Source organism: Uloborus diversus, chromosome 2 (assembly GCF_026930045.1).
Source record: "Uloborus diversus isolate 005 chromosome 2, Udiv.v.3.1, whole genome shotgun sequence".
Lineage (NCBI taxonomy): Eukaryota > Metazoa > Arthropoda > Arachnida > Araneae > Uloboridae > Uloborus > Uloborus diversus.
Window position 1 is genome coordinate 175,822,189 of NC_072732.1, and position 19,613 is coordinate 175,841,801.

General features: G+C 35.0%; 2 protein-coding genes across 2 annotated transcripts in view; both read left to right on the forward strand.

Annotated features, from left to right (window-relative positions):
- Positions 1–12,967, forward strand: part of LOC129216174 (short-chain dehydrogenase/reductase family 16C member 6-like) — a 27,206-nt gene extending 14,239 nt beyond the window's left edge. The window contains 5 exon segments of the mRNA XM_054850348.1: positions 3,526–3,606; positions 3,608–3,633; positions 7,553–7,687; positions 11,423–11,548; positions 12,020–12,967. Coding sequence (XP_054706323.1) covers positions 3,526–3,606; positions 3,608–3,633; positions 7,553–7,687; positions 11,423–11,548; positions 12,020–12,131 — 480 coding nt within the window. The 3' untranslated portion in view covers positions 12,132–12,967.
- Positions 12,968–15,141: 2,174 nt separating this feature from the next.
- Positions 15,142–17,127, forward strand: LOC129216673 (uncharacterized). The gene has a single exon (XM_054850889.1). It carries the CDS (start codon positions 15,142–15,144, stop codon positions 17,125–17,127), a length of 1,986 nt encoding a protein of 661 aa, XP_054706864.1.
- Positions 17,128–19,613: the final 2,486 nt, after the last annotated feature.

Here is a 19,613-nt window from a genome sequence, read left to right on the forward strand (position 1 = left end):
TCGTGGTCAGTATAGCGGGTGGCGTAAAATTTTTAGGGCTTGTTTTTGAAAAATTTTAGGCGTTTACAATGTTTTGGGGGGGAGAATCCCCCACCCCCCATAACTTGAGGGCAGTTTCTATTTAAGGGAGGTATCTCCTTACTTAAGTTACTCTGAAACAGAACAGGCATTGGCCATCTGAATAAAAAAGATTCAAACATTTTATTCTAATAAGATCAGAAGCAGTGTGACCTTCGGGGGGGGGGGGGGTGGGGGGTAGTGGGGCGGGATGCGCAAACTTCGAATTTTATAAGGTTTGTTTTTAAAAATTTTCGTGTTTTTAATGAGTTTTTTGGGGGTGGGGGGAACCCCCCCGTAATTTGCGGGGGGTTTCTATTTAAAAGGGTGTATCCCCTTACGCAAGTTACTCTGAAAGAGAACATGCATAAGCCGTCTGGATAAAAAAAAATCAAGCACTTTATTCCAATAAGATCAGAAGCAGTGTGGTCTATGGGGGGGGGGGGGCGTGGTCAGTGGAAAGGTTGGTTCAAACTTAAAATTTTTAGCGCTTGTTTTTGAAAAAAAAATGTACTTATGTTTTTTTTGGGGGAGCCCCCTTCCCCCGTAATTTGAGGGGGTTCAATCAAGGGGGGGTATCCCCTTAAATAAGTTACTTTGAAACAGAACAAGCATCGGCCATCTGGATAAAAAAATTCAAGCATTTTATTCGAATAAGATCAGAAGCGGGTGTGGCCTACAGGGGGGGGGGGGTGTAGTGGGGCGCATGGCGCAGACTTCAATATTTTAAGGTTTGTTTTTGGAAAATTTTCGCGTTTTTAACCACCCCCCCCATAATTTGAGTGGAGTGAATTTCTTTTTGAGAGGGGGGGCATCCCTTCATATAAGTAACTGCAATAGGGAATAGGCATCGGCTATCTGGATATGAAAAAAATCAAGCCTTTATTCCAGTACTAGTGGTACCCGCACGGCTTTGCCGTAATAGAAAATTAAAAGGTCTTTTGGTCCGCCTGTATATTTACAAATAATGTATGGTGAATTTTATCGATAATTGGCTTATGCCCATGTTATGGTTCCACGTTATGGTAATCTCGTCCATCTTATGATAATTTTGTTCCTAAAATCGGAATAGAAAAAGAACCACATCGAATTTTCGAAAAATCGCTTCGAGGTTGCACACCCCCATGATACAAACTAACTTTGCCAAATTTCATGAAAATCGGCCGAAGAGTCTAAGCGCTATGCGCGTCACAGAGATTCAGACATCCAGACATCCTCCAGACAGAGACTTTCAGCTTTATTATTAGTAAAGATTATGTGAAAAACGGCTTAAAATTTTAATAGAAAATTAATAAAATCGAATTTTCGAAAAATCGCTTCGAGGTACAACACCCCCATGCTTCAAACTAATTGTGTGTCAAATTTCATGAAAATCGGCTCTGAACGGTCTAGGCGCTATGCGCGTCACAGAGATCCAAACATCCATACAGAGAGACTTTCAGGTTTGTTGTTTAAAAAGAAAGGAAAAGGAGAAAGATAAAGAAGTAAAGAAAAGAAAGATAAATTTCAGAACAAATTCTTTCCCATTTCATTAAATTTCTGTGAAAAATGGGTTTTAAAATTGGAATAGAAAAAGAACAAAATCGAATTTTCGAAAAATCGCTTCGAGGTGCACACCACTATGCAAACAAACTAACTTTTGCGCCAAATTTCATGAAAATCGGCCGAACGGTCTAGGCGCTATGCCCGTCACAGAGATCCAGACATTCTACAGACATCCAGACATCCTCCGGACAGAGAGAATTTCAGCTTTATTATTAGTAAAGATTATGTGTAAAGGGCTTAAAATTTTAATAGAAAATTCATAAAATCGAATTTTCGAAAAATCGCTTCGAGGTGCACACTCCCATGCTACAAACTAACTTTGTGCCAAATTTCATGAAAATCGGCCGAACGGTCTAGGCGCTATGCGCGTCACAGAGATCCAGACATCCATACAGAGAGACTTTCAGGTTATGTTGTTAAAAAGAAAGGAAAAGGAGAAAGATAAAGAAGTAAAAAGAAAAGAAAGATAAAGAAAGATAATTTTCAGAACAAATTCTTTCCCATTTTATTAAATTTCTGTGAAAAATGGGCTTAAAATTGGAATAGAAAAAGAACAAAATCAAATTTTCGAAAAAATCGCTTCGAGGTGCACACCACTATGCAACAAACTAACTTTGCGCCAAATTTCATGAAAATCGGCCGAACGGTCTAGGCGCTATGCGCGTCACAGAGATCCAGACATTCTACAGACATCCAGACATCCTCCGGACAGTAGAGAATTTCAGCTTTATTATTAGTAAAGATTATATGTGTAAAGGGCTTAAAATTTTAATAGAAAATTCATAAAATCGAATTTTCGAAAAATCGCTTCGAGGTGCACACCCCCATGCTACAAACTAACTTTGTGCCAAATTTTCATGAAAATCGGCCCGAACGTTCTAGGCGCTATGCGCGTCACAGAGATCCAGACATCCTACAGACATCCTCCCGACAGAGAGACTTTCAGCTTTATTATTAGTAAAAGATAAAGAAGACCAAAAGCAGTATTGTGTACCAAATGGGGGGGGGGGTAGTGTGGGTCATGTCGCAAAACTGCGTCAGTCCAAAGGGGGTGTTTTTAAAAATTATTGATTTTTTAAGGTCTTAAATCGGTAAGGGGGGGCAGCCCCCCAACCCCCAATTCCCCCCCGTAACACATTAGGACCTTCTTAATATTTATTGGGGGGGGGGGAGAAAGAAAGGAACCCCTTAAAGAATCCAAACGCAATCTGTAGTTTTAACAGTGTAGATTTATTTTAATCTGATTAGATTTAGTATAAATTTTAATCTGACGAAATTTAATCTGATTACTTTAGTTGATTAAATCAATCTGATTAAAATTAGTTTGACCTAAATTCAATCTGATTACTTTAATCTGAACTAAATCAATCTGAACTAAATTAGTTTTTTTAGTCAACTAACGAGTTAGTTTAAACTAACGTTAATCTTCGTCTGCAATTGAATTAAATTTTTAAAATATTAGTCTGAACTAAATGGGAGTCAGATTACTTTAGTCGATAGAGGATTTAGTTGATTAATGCCCAACACTGCCCAGTAGTTTAAAGTGTTATTAAGTACTACTGAATAACTACACCATTGAAATAGTTTTATAATCGATACATACATAAGACAAATCATAAATTTTACAGGGTTCCTTGATTGGTCAAAAAGGAATGGGTCCTGACTATTGATCCTTTTATTCTGCTTTTGAATTTATGATTTTTCTTATGTGTGTATCGATTGCAAAAACTGTTTCAATGGTGTAGTTATTCAGTAATAACATTCTAAACTACTGGGATTATATATTTCTTCTCTTTAGTTTTTTTGGTTTTTACACAGTCAGGTTTTTTGATTTTATTTAATAATTATTTCTTTTTGTAAAGATGCAGATGAAATAAGTATTTTGAAACGTTCTCTTAATTTTGTCTTTTCTCAATGTTTCAGACCATAAGAGCTTTTCTTCCAAACATGATAAAGAAGAACAGAGGGCATGTGGTTGCTATATCGTCTGCAGCAGGACTGATGGGGACACGTCAATCAAAGTGATTACTCGTGAGATACAGATTGATACTATTTCTTTTCCTAATTATTATCTGAAGTAGACACAGTTCCGATTAAAAAATCAAAAGAAATAAAAGACATTGAAACTTATCGTCATTTTACAGAATCTGGCTGTGAAATGTCCCGTGCGTAACACTAAATTACACAAAATATTTATACTTTTTTCATTGTAAAAATACAGGTAACGAACTTTTATGTTACAGTCGAACCAGTCTATCTCGAATTTCACGGGACAGAAGGAAAATTCGAGATACAAAGGTTTTGCTAAAAGTTATAAAAATCAACAATTGGAACAAAGTGAAAGCATTAACAGATTCTTTTGCAGTGACATTGTTCAATATTTTACAGTAGTTTGACATGTTTGGATTACACGATTTACTAATTTTAATTATTATTTTTAACTCTCATTTGAGTCAGTGAGAAGCAAAGAGATGTAAGTGACGAAATTAAAAATTTGGAGAAAACCTGTACAAATGATACTGGAACCTCTCCTCTGCTTTGGGGCAAGAAATAGTACTAGCAGCCCTAGTAGGCGTTGCTGCATAGCATGATTTAAGAACTTTTTTTTTAAAATGAAAGCCTACCTAGGATCTGAAATTTAAACGCGATATACTCGAAACGTTAAATAGTCCATTTGCATCCCATTGCTTTTCACTGCCTCATTTGAATTTTTATAGTGAAAATAATATCAATATTTTGAGATTACATACGGTATATTTCACAGCCAAATGTTGTGGAATACTATTTACATTTTACTGGATATTCGTCTACATGAGGGACCATTCATTAATTATGTAAGGGTCCCGAGGGGGAGGGGGGGGGGGGTGGAAAAATCTCTACATACCCTTACTTGGAGGGGGTGGGATCAGACCCATTCTTACATAATATTTTCCAAGTCGATATTTTATATTAGAAATCGCACGGTCAAGTGGTTTGGCAGGGACTATATTTTATTTGCTCCTGGAAGGTAAAAAAAACGTATTAGGATGAGTTGTTTATTACTTGTTTTTGAAAGAATAAATAGTGTAAAATATAATAAAATAGTCGCACTGTGTATAGCATGTTTTATTTTTAATTAGTATCGTATCATATACAAAAAAATATTTGTCGAAAAAGCATGCAGCCTAGGTTCCTTTTAGTAAATATTTCTTTGCACAAAAAGGTTTTTAAAAAATAATTTATAATAGTGAATTTCATAACGATTCCAGTAATGTAAGATTCGTTATTTTATTATTTTGAAAAATGAAATGGAATATTACGTAAGATATGAGGGGGGGGGGGTAGAAATATTACTTACCCTTACGTGGGGGGGAGGGGGGTCAAAAAATGCCAAAATCATCCTTACGTAATTAATGAATGGCCCCTAACGCGCTTTTTTTTTTCAATACCTCCATAAATGAAAAATTCATAAGTTTTTATTTTTTGGAGGTCTTGCAGTGCTGAAATGTTTGTTTTCAAAATAAAATACACCATCTCGGCTGCTTATCCCGCGGTTTCCACGGGCAACTCAAATGCAGCAAAATCAGCTCATTCCATGTGCACGTGTTTTCTTCCTATATTGAGGAGCGCATCCCGTTTTTTTTCCCACCACTGGTAAAAATTACATACATTGACGTTAAATTTACGTTTTGTCCAACAGATGAATTAGTTTTCCCGCTAAATGGCGGCATCTGTAAGTATTTTGATAGAGATAAAAGAAGTTGCACTGAAAGACCGAAAAACAAAAACAAAGAATAAAAAGAAAATTAATTTGAATTCTGACACTTTGAATTCAAATTATGTTTTTCGCAATCACGAACTGCGACAGGACCCTACTCATTGGAGTCATTGTTTCTAGAAACGGCTACTGTCCCTCCAAGCCAGCCTCTCCTCCTGGGCGGTTACGTGTGCATAGTTGTGTGTGTGTGTGTGTGTGGTGTGCGCGTAGACCTGTGTGTATGCACGTAGACGTGTGTGAGTGTATGTGTAGGACATGGACGCCTCCGATCAGGAGAAGCGGATAGCTCAGGAAAGGAGGAGTCGCGCCTGCGGAGGCCGTTGGGCGGTGGTGCTGGTGTGCCCGGTCCCAGTTGAAAAAGAAACCAAACGCGAAGAACGGTCAAGTGAGGACAATAAGCAATCGTGATTGCTCAAAAAAAGAAGAACAAAACACAATTGAATCGTTTATTTCAAAAACCAGTCAAGCGGCAAAATTGCAAATTTTAGGAAAAAATCTATACATAACCATATTAAAATATTCAATGATGCATTCAACATTGCTTACTGAAAGAAATATATTGTAACAAATTCTGTAAATAGTAATTATTTTTGTGATTAATTTGTTGTAATCTGGCTAAATTTTGCGTTTATTCCATTATTTTTCATCTAAAATTGTCTTAGTAACGTAACCTGTAAATAGTTTCTTGTAATGAATATACAACCCCTACATTGTGCCTACCATTCTAATCCCTATGAGTTAAATCAACTTTTCAGTTGATTCAACTCATCGAGACATTGCCAAGCGTTTGCTCTCCATACGATTATACTAGCCGAGCAGGATTCGATCCAAGTTTTTATTTTTAGGTCTGCATTTTGTGAAAAAAATCATTATTTTTGTGAACTTTTTAAATTTTTGTAAAAAAGAACTATTTTTGAGTGTTTTTCTTTTTATTTGGGTTCTATCCCATACATCATTTTTGAGGAAAAGTACACGGTGTTCCAAAAATGACTGATTCACTTGAAAAATCAATAAAAACTAAACAGGCAGAGACAGAAATCGTTTGTTGCATTATGTTTGGGACAATAGTAAATTTTCAGACAGACAAACTTTCAAAATTAGTTACAATGTTCTTCAGCCAACAGATGGCACTGCAGGTATTTTAAAATATATAAAGAAAAACGCAGTCTGTAAGATTGCCAAAATAACCGGTATATTAGAAATATTAATATATATATATATATATATATATATATATATATATAAATTAATTTGAATTTTGACATCTTGAATTCAAATTATGTTTTTCGCAATCACGAGTGTGTGTATGTAGGCGTGTGTGTTTGTGTGTGTGTGTGCGTGCGTGAGTGTGTAGTTGTGTATGTATGCGCGTGTGTGTAGGACATGGATGCAACCTGGAGACGGCTTTCGCTATAGGAGCAGCATCGTGAGGACCCGGTCGACGGTGATGCTGCAGAGGGTGACGGTGGGAAAATAAAATCAAAAGACTTCAAAACAGTCAAGTGAGAACAATAAGCAATCGTGATTACTCAAAAAACTAAACGTGCAGCGACAGAAATACACTCTTCATTTGCGACATGCTTGGAAAAACAGCAAATTTTCAGACAGGCACACTTTCCAATTTAACTGAAATGTCGGAAAGTTTACTGTTTTTCCGAGCATACTGCAGATAAACAGTGTGTTTCTGTCACAGAATCTTACAGACTGCGTTTTCTTTTAGACCTTTTAATATACCTGCAGCGTCATCTGTTGAGGAACATTGTAAGTAATTTTGAAGGTTTGTATGTCTGAAAATTTACTGTTGTTTCTAGCTTAATACAACAAACGATATATTTCTATCTTTGCCCGTATAGTTTTTATTGATTTTTCAAATGTACCAGTCATTTTTGGAACACCCTGTATATAAAAACAGTGAAGACTATAACAAATCAATTCCATAAGAAAACGAAATTTTTGAAAGGAAAACTGGGGCAAGTTAATTTTATGCCATTTTAAAAATCTAACTTGTATCAAAAGTACCGTAAAAAATCTATGATGACGTGATAGCAATCTTTTAAGTTAAAATTGCTCTATATTCCATGATCACATATAACACAGTTGTGTCGATAAATTGGATATAAACTTAAATGTGAATTTTTTAAAAAAAAGTGAGTTACATCACTGTTCTTTTCACCGCCTCAATTGATTTTTCAGAGCCTCGAAGTTTGCAGTAGTGGGATTGATGGAAGCCTTGTCTGAAGAAATGAGGACTGAAGGGCATGATATTCGATTCACCACTGTTTGTCCCCTCACTGTGGATACGGGAATGAATCAGAATCCAATTGCTAAGTACGTCCGTACGTTCTTCATTTCTATTTGAGCAATTGTTACTATGCTGCAGTGGGCAGGCAAACGGCAGTATCTGCAGAAATGAGTTTTCGAGATATTCGAAGAAACGCAGTTTTGGATTCAATACTAGCAATAGGGAAATGTCGGAATTAGACGTTTTTAGAGCTTTTTTTTCGGCGGAAACCAATCAAGCAAGCTTGTACAATAATGTTATCATACAATAGGTGAAAAACTTGCAAAGAAAAGAAAAGACAAAATTGTAACAGCCCTTTACCTGCCCACGGCAGTACTATTGTTTATTGTTTTCTTTTTTTTCTTCTTCTTTTTTCTTTTCTTTTCTTTCTTTTTTTTAAAATCATAACTAGGGATAGCAATACCAGACCAAAATTGTCATGCCGGTATTCGGTATTTTTTTTAACGTAATACCGGAATAACGGTATTAGAAATCCCCCCCCCCCAAAAAAAATCAAAAACATAATGTTTCATTTTGATATTTTACTATTTGTGCAAAAAGTTCATTATTTACTTATTGGGAACAAATATAAAATGAAGGAGCAAATATCATAATAAAAAATCACAAATAGCAAGAAACATAATGCATCTATTTAATAAATTGTCACTAAAAATGGCCTGCAGTTGAAAATATTCTTTCTGAATTCACGTAGGACGATGGTGCTGTTGATAATGCACGTTACATCTCCTCTAGTTGACTGAAAATATGTCATTTTCAAATAATTAGGTCTTTAACTTCTTGATTTAAAAAAAAGGGTAGGCTTTTATCTTTAAATATCTTTACACCACATACCATACAAAAATACGAGATAAATCTAAATTTCCCAAAATTTCGATCCATTGACACATGCTATATTAGAGCAAATATTTAATTTTCTTTTCCAGTAATTTAACAATTTAAAGGTAGCGAAACGGAGCTATTTTATACGTTTAGATACCATGATTATAAATGGTTTGTTGTTAACACGGTCTCGTTAAAATTGGGTTGTTTCTCTTCTTTCAAAAATATTTTTTTCTGAAATTTCGGCTAATAATTGCTCGCAGTGAAAAGTCACCAAAAGGCGATAACTTTCCAGAAAAGACAACCACGCGCTCCGATTCAAGATGGCTGTCTTCATTTGTGACGTCACAGGATGAAACATTTTGTTTTAGAAATCTAGCATTTAAAAAATGAATTAAAAATTAAATGTTGAGAAAAAAAAATATTTTTTGACTACATGTGAGGCAGTGAGAAGCAAACGGATGCAAGTGGACGTTTTCAAGTTTTGAATAAAACGCATTTGAAGATTAGCTTTTAGGTAGGCTTTCATTAATTTTTTTTTTCTAAATCATGCTGTGTAACAGCAACTACCAGGGTTACTAGTACCATCTCTTGCCCCAAGACAGAGGAGAGGTTCACCTACTATGTGTACTGGTTATCTCCAAGTTTTTAATTTTGCCACTTGCATCTCTTTGCTTCTCACTGCCTCATGTTATATTTTTTCACTTACTCTATCAATTTCAGCGACCAAAAGTAGAGTTCTTTTGACTAAAGGAAACACCCCTCATTGCTATTCATAAAGGAACAAAAATTGTGGAAGAATTTACCTGGAACTACTTATTTTTTTGTTTTCGCTAGTAAGACCATCAGGCAAAGGCGATGAAGTAGCTGGTTTTCTTATTGGAGATTCACGAGAACTTATTGTATGTTGTCGTCTGATTTTCTTCTGCCATGAAGTTTTAATATCTGAAAAGAGAAAAATCATTTTTTGTTAAAACAGGGTTCGTAAGCTCATTCAAAACTCCTCTAATATTCCTTCTTTCTTAGTTCAAGACTATATAGCTATACAGTCTTCCTCTGTGACAGTAACTTAAAATATTTCAATCAACAACTTATCTTCGTCACAAGGGCGATTTTCATGTAGTAATTTTGTATATGTTTTTCCTCACAAAAATGTGATTTACAAATTGATCATATAAATTATAAAAGTTGAAGGTGAAAATATTAATAGATGACTAAGACATTTCATAAATGAAGTAAATCATGCTCAAATGGTGCTTGGCTATTTTTTCAAGTTAAATGATTCCTTGATCCCTTTTCCCTCCGCCCCACTCTCAGCGGCAAAAGTCAGTTTGTCAAATCATTATTTAAATATTAAAAATACCTGTACTGTATTAAGTGATTGTGTTAAAAAGACAATTGTTTAGTAAATCACAGTTATGATATTAGTGATGTCATGCCTTGAGGGAGAGACAGGTTCATGAAATTGTGACAAGGGGAAGAGAGAGGGTGACAAAAAGTGACATCACACAGTTATTGTAACAATATGTTTATAAAAATATGACATGTGGCAAGAGGAGGAGTAAGATAGAGTGTGACACTTTGTGACAAATGTGAAGGGGGTCAAACATGTTGAAAAAAAAGTGTGACGTCATTTAAGGACAGCCCATTGGTACTCCTTCAAAATCTCATTTCACTCCTTCATTTTATTTCTGAAATTGAGTACGAACCCTGTAAAAGATGTGGAAGAACTGCTTACTTGCAAATATAATCATCAATTATTATCTAACTCTTTCAAAAACTCAGCGACTGGATCAGCTGAATTTTGTGCATCCTGATGTTCTCTTATTTAAAGGCCGAAACTTGTAATTAAGAGAAATTATAATTTAAAACATTTTTGTAAGTTACAATGTGTTTTGTGAATTCTGTTAAAAATAAATCAAAAAGAATCAAAAGTTAATTTCAGAAATGAGAGTAAATGCATGTTTATTGCAAATAATTACTTTAATTTCTTGTTCTCCCTCTCCTCCATCTATTGTTCAAAGCTTTAAAGTATCTGGGTTAAATTTTCTTCTTGTAGAAATGGGTTGAATGTTTACCCATTGCTTGTTTTCTCATAAAAGGACTTATTTAATTAATTGGGAACAATGAAGACGAAAAATAAGTTGAACCCAACCATTTTGAATTTAGGTAAGGTTGCAACATTAAGTGTTACCGAAGATTGATAAATGGTAACACATCAACGATTTGCTATAGAATTTGTAAAATAAGGGTTGTTAAGGGTCAGATATTGGTATAGTCCGACCGCAAACAAATAAACATTGTCAATCATTTGAGAAAACGGGTCCATTCCTTAAAGAATAGAGAAGGAAGATCATTGCAGCCCTACTCGAGCCAATTTTTTATTTGGAATTAATTATCGGGGACGTTATTCTTGCTGACCTATGGCTGATGAAAGAAGTAAAACCCAAACCCACCCACTTACGTAGGGCATGACCTGTCCAATGAGACAACTGCCTTGACCGCACAAAATTAAAATTTTTTACCTCTGTGAGTATTTTCTTAAATTCCTAGGTGACGTACTCAATCTATAGAACCAATGACGCACTTGCAAACTCCGTTTCAACTTTTCTCTCCATATCGTTCCTTCACGAAAGTGAACAATTCTGAAACGGGGCGTGGTCAGACTTTAGCAGTCGCTTCTCCTGCTATCTCCTTTCAGTTAACTGGGCAAGAGCGAAAAATTGCGAAAATTATTTGTATAAAACTTTGGTTAACAACGAATTATGGTTTAATGTATATTTGTAGTACAGCCTTACATAAAGTTCTTCTAAAATGGAGCCAGCTAGGTTACTTCAATCTTAAGTTTTTATTAACATACTTAACAGGCTTTACTTAACATATCTAATTTAAATAACATAGTTAAAGATAAAATTTAACCGACAGATTTTCCTGCATTTCAGATATCCTATTTTAACGCCCATTCTCAGCATCCAAAAAGCCGCAGAGGAAATTTTGCATGCCATCAGAACAGAAGAATTTATTGCTGCGTTGCCACGCCGAGTGTATTGCTTCATTATTGGATCGAAGTAAGTCTCTCACTTAAAATAAAATTTGGTCAGAGCAGAGCGAAACTGTTTCTAATATATGTTTTAACAAGAGGCCCGCTCCGACCTTGTTCGAGGTGAAAAATTATCCATCTGAAAATCTATCCCCAAATTTTCTATCCCCAATGTCTGAAGCTCTTTTTTTTTTTTGGGGGGGGGGGGGGGTCTTTTCTTTTTATGTTTTTTATTCTTTTCAACTTAAAAGAGCGATCGACCTATTAGAGTTTAATTATATTTAGTTTTTGCAAAAATAAATGAATAGGTAAGAAAAATAGTAACTGAAAGCAAAATAATGGAAATAATACACAAAACAGAATAAAATAACCAACAGTATTGGAACAACTTAAACACAAAACGTATACTGCTATTTACGTTCTTTCAAAATTAAAATCTAAATGACTTTGCATGTTATTATTATTGACTACAAACAACTAACAAAAAAATATTTTTTAGATTATTTCCAAGAAAATGCTTTTGTGAAATTATGGATTTCGTGGACTACTGTCGAATGGCCAACGTTGCTTCTGAAAACTCGAAAACAAACAACGATTCGACGCTGAAGTGAATGAAGACCAAAAAAGTATTTAAGCAGAGTTTCCCGAAATCATCAATAACGTCACTATCTTCGAATTACAAAGAAGAAATATGGTACTGTGTCAAGAAAAAAAAAAAAAGAAAAGAAAAACTAAGCAACTGTTTTTTTTTTCCATTTGGAGGCAGGAGAACATAAGTGCAGTGTGAATCCGTTATCAATCCATCTCGCTTTGTACTTTTCAAAATTAAATTAAAATACCATCACTTTTATTTTTTTAATTTAATAATAATCAAGTACATAACTCTGAAAATTCGAACTAATTAGGGCCATAGATAGTTCAGATTTTCGAAAATAACCAATTAAATAATGTTCAGGAAAATAGTATTCTATTTGATGGATAAAAGTGGCTTATTCCAGCGATTCTCAACTGGTGGTCCGGAGGACCAGCAAAGGCAAGGTAAAATAATTGATCAGTCCGCAGTAATTTTTGCTCGCCCACGTCACAAAAATTTTCCTTAGTAAAAAAACCAAAAAAAAAAAAAAAAAAAAACTCACGATAATTTAAAAAAAAAAATGGTATAGTTCATTATTTATGAGAATTTTGTAATAATTTTCATAGTTTTCTATGAATTTTCTTCAATGTTTTTTACTTATGTATAATTATTACAATAATTACTTATTTTTTCTTATCATTTAAATATTTTTCGTTACTTCTTTAAACACCAAGTAAAGTTTAATTTACATAGTATTTACTAATTCATTTATTATTATTTTTATTTCGTAAAAAAAGAAAAAAAAAATCTTAACCGTTCGCAAATTTTTTTTTCACAAGGCCTCGAGTCAAAAACATTCTAAAAAAAAAAAAAAAAAAAAAAAAAACATAAACACACACAGAAGAAAGTGAACAAAACCTCACTGGTACGTTAAAAAATTTTTTTCTTTAGCAGTTCTCAAATGCGAAGGTTTTTTTTGCAAAAGAGATAGAGAGAGAAAAGGAACGGAAAAGAAAAGTTTTAAAAAAAAAGTTAAAAAAAAATAATAATAAAAAAAAATAAACATCACTTGTCCGAAAAAATTTGCTCTTGTAAAATAAAATATTTAATTTTTCAATTGTTATTCTTTCTTAAATACGAACAAACTGAACACAAACTGAACACACACCTGTTCATTCAGTAACAATCCCACCACATTTGCTATAATTCAAATTATTTTCAACATTTTCAATTTTACGTCACGATCTCCTTTAAAAAAATACAGTTACTTAAATGTCACCGGTGTTCGATATTTTTTAAAACGTGACCCCGGAGTACCGATATTGAAACCGGTATTAGGAGTTACTGAAAAATTGATCCAAAACGCATTGTTTTGTTGCCATATTTCATTATTTTGTTCAAAAACTGCAAGATTCATGAAAACGTATTGTAAAAAATCTAAAATGAAGAAATAAATGCCATAATAAAAAACCAATAATACAGAAAGAAACAGAAGGCATCTATTGAATTGTCTCTTAGTGTTTGGTACTTCCTCCAGAAAATGTTACCTCGTGAAAAGTTTAATTTTTTAATTGTTTTCTATGGCAACAGTTTTGATAATTGTTGTGTTCTTTCTTCTTGCAAAAGTGTTGTTGCATCTAATGAAGTAGTGGCTTCATGCGTTGTTTATTTTGAAGTAGTGGCTTCATATGTATAATTAGAAGTTAATTAGGAGTAGTGGCTCCTAACTAATAATAAAGTGTGTTGGTTTAACTTTATACAGTCCACATTGTGTTTTGTAAGTTTGTTCATTTCGAACCAGAACGTAACATAGAAATGGTCCTCCAGAGACCGGAGCTTTGAGTAATTAGCCGGTGAGTCATTTAGAATTATTGTTCACTTTATTTCGTCAAACTATGAATGAATTGAAAATAAAATTATTTGTCGCCAAGGCGGCATTAAATCGCCATAATGAAAAAGTAGAGAATTCTGTTGAAAAAGCCGATTTGGTGGAACTCAAGTTATTTGAAACCAAGACAAATCAATTATCGGTAGAGATAAATTCCATTTTTGATGCAATTTATGGAATGTGTAAGGAAACTGAAATCGAGGAATTTATGAATGAAAATTATTTACTGCAAGATATAATTGACGACCTTGCTTTAAAAATTAATCGCGCAAAAGATAGTGTGAGTGTGAAAACCGAAAAACTTGTTCTGCAAGAAAATGGCGACAATTTCGCACAAGTTAAATTACCTGTTCTTTCTCTTCCCATTTTTTCGGGGAAAATTGAAGAGTGGCTAACTTTTAAGGATTTATTCACGACTAGTGTTCATGAAAATAAAAGCATTTCAGATGCAATGAAATTGCAGTATTTGAAGGCTAGTTGTAAAGATGAAGCGTTAAGAATTATAAATTCTATGCCGATTTCAAATGCAAACTATTCGGTTGCTTGGCAACTACTTGAAGATAGGTTTTCTGATAAGCGAGAACTAGTAAATGCACTTATTAGAAAATTGTTTAATTTACAAAGAATTAATGAATCGCCTCAGGCAATTCTTAATTTAATTGATTCAGCTAATGAATTTGTGAGCTCTTTGGCTGTTATAGGTCATAAAATTGAAGAATTTGCTGAAGTTATGGTTGTTTACGCATTAGTTGAAAAACTGGACAAAAATACGAGAAGTTGGTGGGAACGGGAATTAAAAAAAGATGAATTAGGTACCTTGGAGCAATTATTCTCATTTCTTCGTGTACAAGCTCGTACTTTACAGAACAGTAAAAATTCTTTTAACGAAAAGAAAAATTCTAATTGCAAAGTCACATCTTTGTTGACTGAAGCAAAAGTAGATTGTACATTTTGTAAAGGTAATCATGCATTGGTGAAATGTTTTAAATTTAAAAATGTGCCTGTTCAGAAAAGAATTAATTTTGTCAAGTTTAATAATCTGTGTTTTTGTTGTCTTTCTTCCTCTCACCTGTTAAAATTCTGTAAATGTCCTCAAAAATGCAAAGAGTGCGGAAAATCGCATAATTCTATACTGCATATTGATAGGGGTGATAAAGGTATGAGTGCAGTGAATTCGGACAATAAACAAATCTCTAGTACCCTCTCTATTGAAGCTGAATCTTTTACTCCAGGAAAAATGTGCAATTCTGATGAAAGTAAAAATAACGCTAGGCTTTCCGGTGAACTTCCTAGCATCTACACAGGTACTACTTCTCTTCAAGTGGAAGAAAGAGTATCTAGAGGTGAAAATAAAGAAGTATTGCTATGTACAGTTCTTATCAAGGCTTTAGATTCTTCTGGGAGGTTTCAGTTATGTCGTGCCTCATTAGACCCTGGTAGTCAAGCTAATTTTATTACTGAAGATTGTGTTAATCGACTTGGATTAGGTAGAAAAAAGGCAAACATAGCGGTGTCATGCCTTGGCGCTACTGCCGCTCGTACTAATGGTCTTGTAGACTTGGAGTTTTCTCCGCATTTCGATTCTAAGCCAAAGCTTAAAAGTTCAGCATTTGTAATGAATAAAATTGTGGGAAATCTACCGCACACATCAATTGATGTTAGAATTCAAGAAGCCTTCAAGGATCTAGTACTCGCAGACCCCTCTTTTCATAAGTCAGCTCGAATCGACATTTTGCTTGGTATAGATATTTTCCTTCAAGTGTTAAAAGGTGAAATTAGCAACAGAGGTGATGGTTATCCCTCAGCAGTTCGTTCTTCTTTTGGCTGGATCATTTCAGGATCTGTCAATTTATTTAGGGATAATGTTCCACTTGTGTTAAATAATATAGATATTGATACTAATGAACTTATTTCTAAGTTTTGGGAGTTGGACTTGGTGCCATCTGTTAGTTTTCTATCAAGTGCTGAGAAGGCTTGTGAGGAACATTTCAAAAATACTCATTCTAGGGCTGAAGATGGAAAATACATAGTAAAATTGCCTTTCCACACCTCTCCAACAGAATTAGGTGAATCTAGACAGCATGCTTTACGCAGGTTGAATGCAGTTGAACGTTCCTTAAGCTCAAACCCGGCAAAATATAAACAGTACCAGGATTTTATGAAGGAATATCTTGAACTGAAACACATGGAACCAGTTCCCGAAACTGATTATGCAAAGAGTGAAGCATATTACATTCCTCATTTTCCAGTTTTGAGAGAGTCTAGTACAACAACGAAATTGAGGGTGGTGTTTGATGCATCGTCCAAATCATCATCAGGATACTCCCTAAATGATCTATTGATGGTGGGCCCACGCTTGCAGTTGGAATTGTATCCCATTCTACTTCGATTCAGAACATTTCCAGTTGCAGTCTGTGCCGATGTGGAGAAAATGTTTCGACAAATAAGGGTACATCCTGAAGACGTAGATTGGCAGAGAATTTTGTGGAGAAGTAATTTAGAAGAACCGGTAAAAGAATACAGATTGCTCACGGTAACGTATGGAACTGCAAGTGCGCCATTTTTCTCCACGAGAACAATACATCAGCTTGCCTTAGATGAGAAGGACAGCTATCCCCTTGCTTCAAACGCTACATTGAATCATTTTTACGTTGATGACCTTTTAAGTGGTGCGTCATCGGAAGAAGAAGCATCTGAGCTTGTGAAGCAGTTAAAGACTATGATGGCAAAGGGAGGATTTAATCTTCGTAAGTGGAAATCTAATAATACCAACATGATTAAAGAATTCCTAGATGAAGAAGAGGCTGCAAACTTAGAAACTGAAGTTAAGGTTCTTGGTATCCAGTGGTGTCCAAAAGCTGATTATTTTAGTTTTAGCATTGAGTCTGTGAAACAAAAGCTAGAATACTCCAAGAGGGAAATATTGTCTGAGATTTCCCGTGTATTTGATCCTTTGGGATTGCTTTCTCCTTGTGTAGTGTTTATGAAAGTGTTACTTCAAGAATTGTGGAAGTATAAGCTTTCTTGGGATCAAATCATTCCCGAAGAATTAAATAGGAATTGGATATCATTTTGTGAAGAACTGCATCTCCTTGAACAAATGAAAATTCCAAGATTAGTTCTAACTTTTCGCATGCAGATATAAAGTTGCACGCATTTTGTGATGCTTCAGAAAAAGCGTACTGTGCAGCAATTTATGTGAGATGTTTATTACCGAATTCGGATTTTCGTGTGTCTTTGCTTACTGCGAAAACAAGAGTTGCACCCTTGAAAACTCAGTCTCTGCCTCGTTTGGAACTGTGCTCAGCATTGTTGCTAGCTGATTTGTTAGCTGCTGTTTTGAAAAATATTCAAGTTCCAGTTCAGAATACTGTAGCATGGACTGATTCCAAAATAACTCTCGCATGGCTTGCAACTGAACCATATAAATGGCAAGCATTTGTTGCAAACAGAGTGTCTAAAATTCAGACAACCATCCCATCAGTCAAGTGGTTTCACGTCCGTGGAACTGAAAATCCATCGGATCTAGGAACCAGAGGTTTACTTCCGTCTCAATTAATCAGCAATGACATGTGGTTACGAGGTCCAAACTGGTTAAGTCAACCTATGAGTAGTTTCATACCATTAGACGTTACAGAGACATATTCTCTTCCTGAATGTGCTGTAGAAGAGAAGCAAAAAATCATTGCGTGCGCATCTAAATTAAAATTTGTTCCTGAATTCGTGGCAAAAATATCTTCGTTTACAAAATTGATACGTGTTTGTGCATGGGTTTTGAGATATTTGAACAATAGCTGTTCCAGTCGTACCAAAATCTCTGGTTGTTTCACATCCAAAGAACTTCATAACTCAGTGCTTTGTGTGGTGCGAACAATTCAAGAAAATGAGTTCACGTCCGAGAGAAAATTGCTAACTAAAGGAATGCCATTACCGCGTAATAGTAAATTGCTTCCTCTAAATGTGTTTCTTGACTCTGACGGCATTCTTCGTGTAGGAGGCAGACTTTCCAAACATCAATCCTTATCGTACGATCAAAAGCATCCCATGCTGTTACCGAAAAATCACAGCTTTACAGAGAAGGTCATAGATTACTATCACACAACTTATATCCATGCTGGACCGCAGCAAACGTTGTCTTTAATAAGACAAAAATTCTGGTTTGTTGATGGTAGATCAGTTGTTAGAAAACAACTTAAGAAATGCTTGAAGTGCTTCAAGTTGAGTTTGAAATCGGCTCCTCAAGTGATGGGAGATCTTCTGCCGTCAAGGATTGAGCAAACTCGTCCTTTTGAAATTGTTGGAATTGATTTTGCTGGACCCTTTTACACAAAATGTGCTCATAAAAGATCAGTTACCAAGTTTAAGTCTTACATTTGTCTTTTCATTTGTTCAGCAACCAAGGCAGTACACCTAGAACTTGTCTCAGAATTATCGACTGCTGCATTTCTAGCAACATTGCGCAGATTTATATCCAGAAGAGGATGTCCAAGTAAATCAGATAATGGATCAAATTTCCAGGGAACTTCAAGAGTTCTTAAAAGGTTATACCAATTGTGCCGTGAAGCAGAAGTGCAAGATTTCAGTTCAATGAAAGGAATAGAATGGTCCTTCATTCCTCCATATGCACCTCATTTCGGAGGACTGTGGGAAGCTGCTATTAAAAGTACTAAACAATTGCTAGTGATAGTGTCCGGTTCTGCGCTTCTCAACTTTGAGGAGTTTTACACGCTCCTTCTTCAAATAGAAGCCTGTCTCAACTCCAGACCTCTTACCGCATTATCATCCGACCCATCAGACCTCAGTGCCCTGACTCCAGTTCATTTTCTTGTTGGGGGTCCCATTCACCAATTTCCTGAGCCAAGTACTTCATCTAGAGCTTCTTCTCTCTCTGAGAGATGGAAGCTCATTCAGAGACTTCGCCTGGATTTCTGGAACCGCTGGTCAAGAGATTATCTTCATACTCTTCAACCTCGCTCCAAGTGGTGGAAGGAGCAGCCAAATTTGAAGGTTGGGGACATTGTTCTAGTTCACAGAGAAAATGCCGCGCCACTAGAGTGGACTCTTGGTCGGATTGTTGAACTTTTTCCCGGAACTGATGGAAGCGTCCGAGTAGTGACTGTGTATACTAAATACGGACATTTTAAAAGAGGCATAAATAAGGTTTATTTACTTCCAATTTCAACTCAACTATTTATTTATTTAAATTCTTTGTTGTAGTTTGTAATTTAGTTGTTGCCATTTATTATTTCTAAAAAAAATAAATTATTATTCCATAAAAAATATATGTTGAAACCTAATGAGATTTCAAGGGGAGCGGTATGTTTGGTACTTCCTCCAGAAAATGTTACCTCGTGAAAAGTTTAATTTTTTAATTGTTTTCTATGGCAACAGTTTTGATAATTGTTGTGTTCTTTCTTCTTGCAAAAGTGTTGTTGCATCTAATGAAGCAGTGGCTTCATGCGTTGTTTATTTTGAAGTAGTGGCTTCATATGTATAATTAGAAGTTAATCAGGAGTAGTGGCTCCGACTAATAAAGTGTGTTGGTTTAACTTTATACAGTCCACATTGTGTTTTGTAAGTTTGTTCATTTCGAACCAGAACGTAACACTTAGTCTTCAACTCATTTTACTG

Bases quoted from the DNA above. Each gene is read 5' to 3' on its own strand.
- LOC129216673 (XM_054850889.1), top strand. From the start codon at position 15,142: ATGAGTGCAGTGAATTCGGACAATAAACAAATCTCTAGTACCCTCTCT.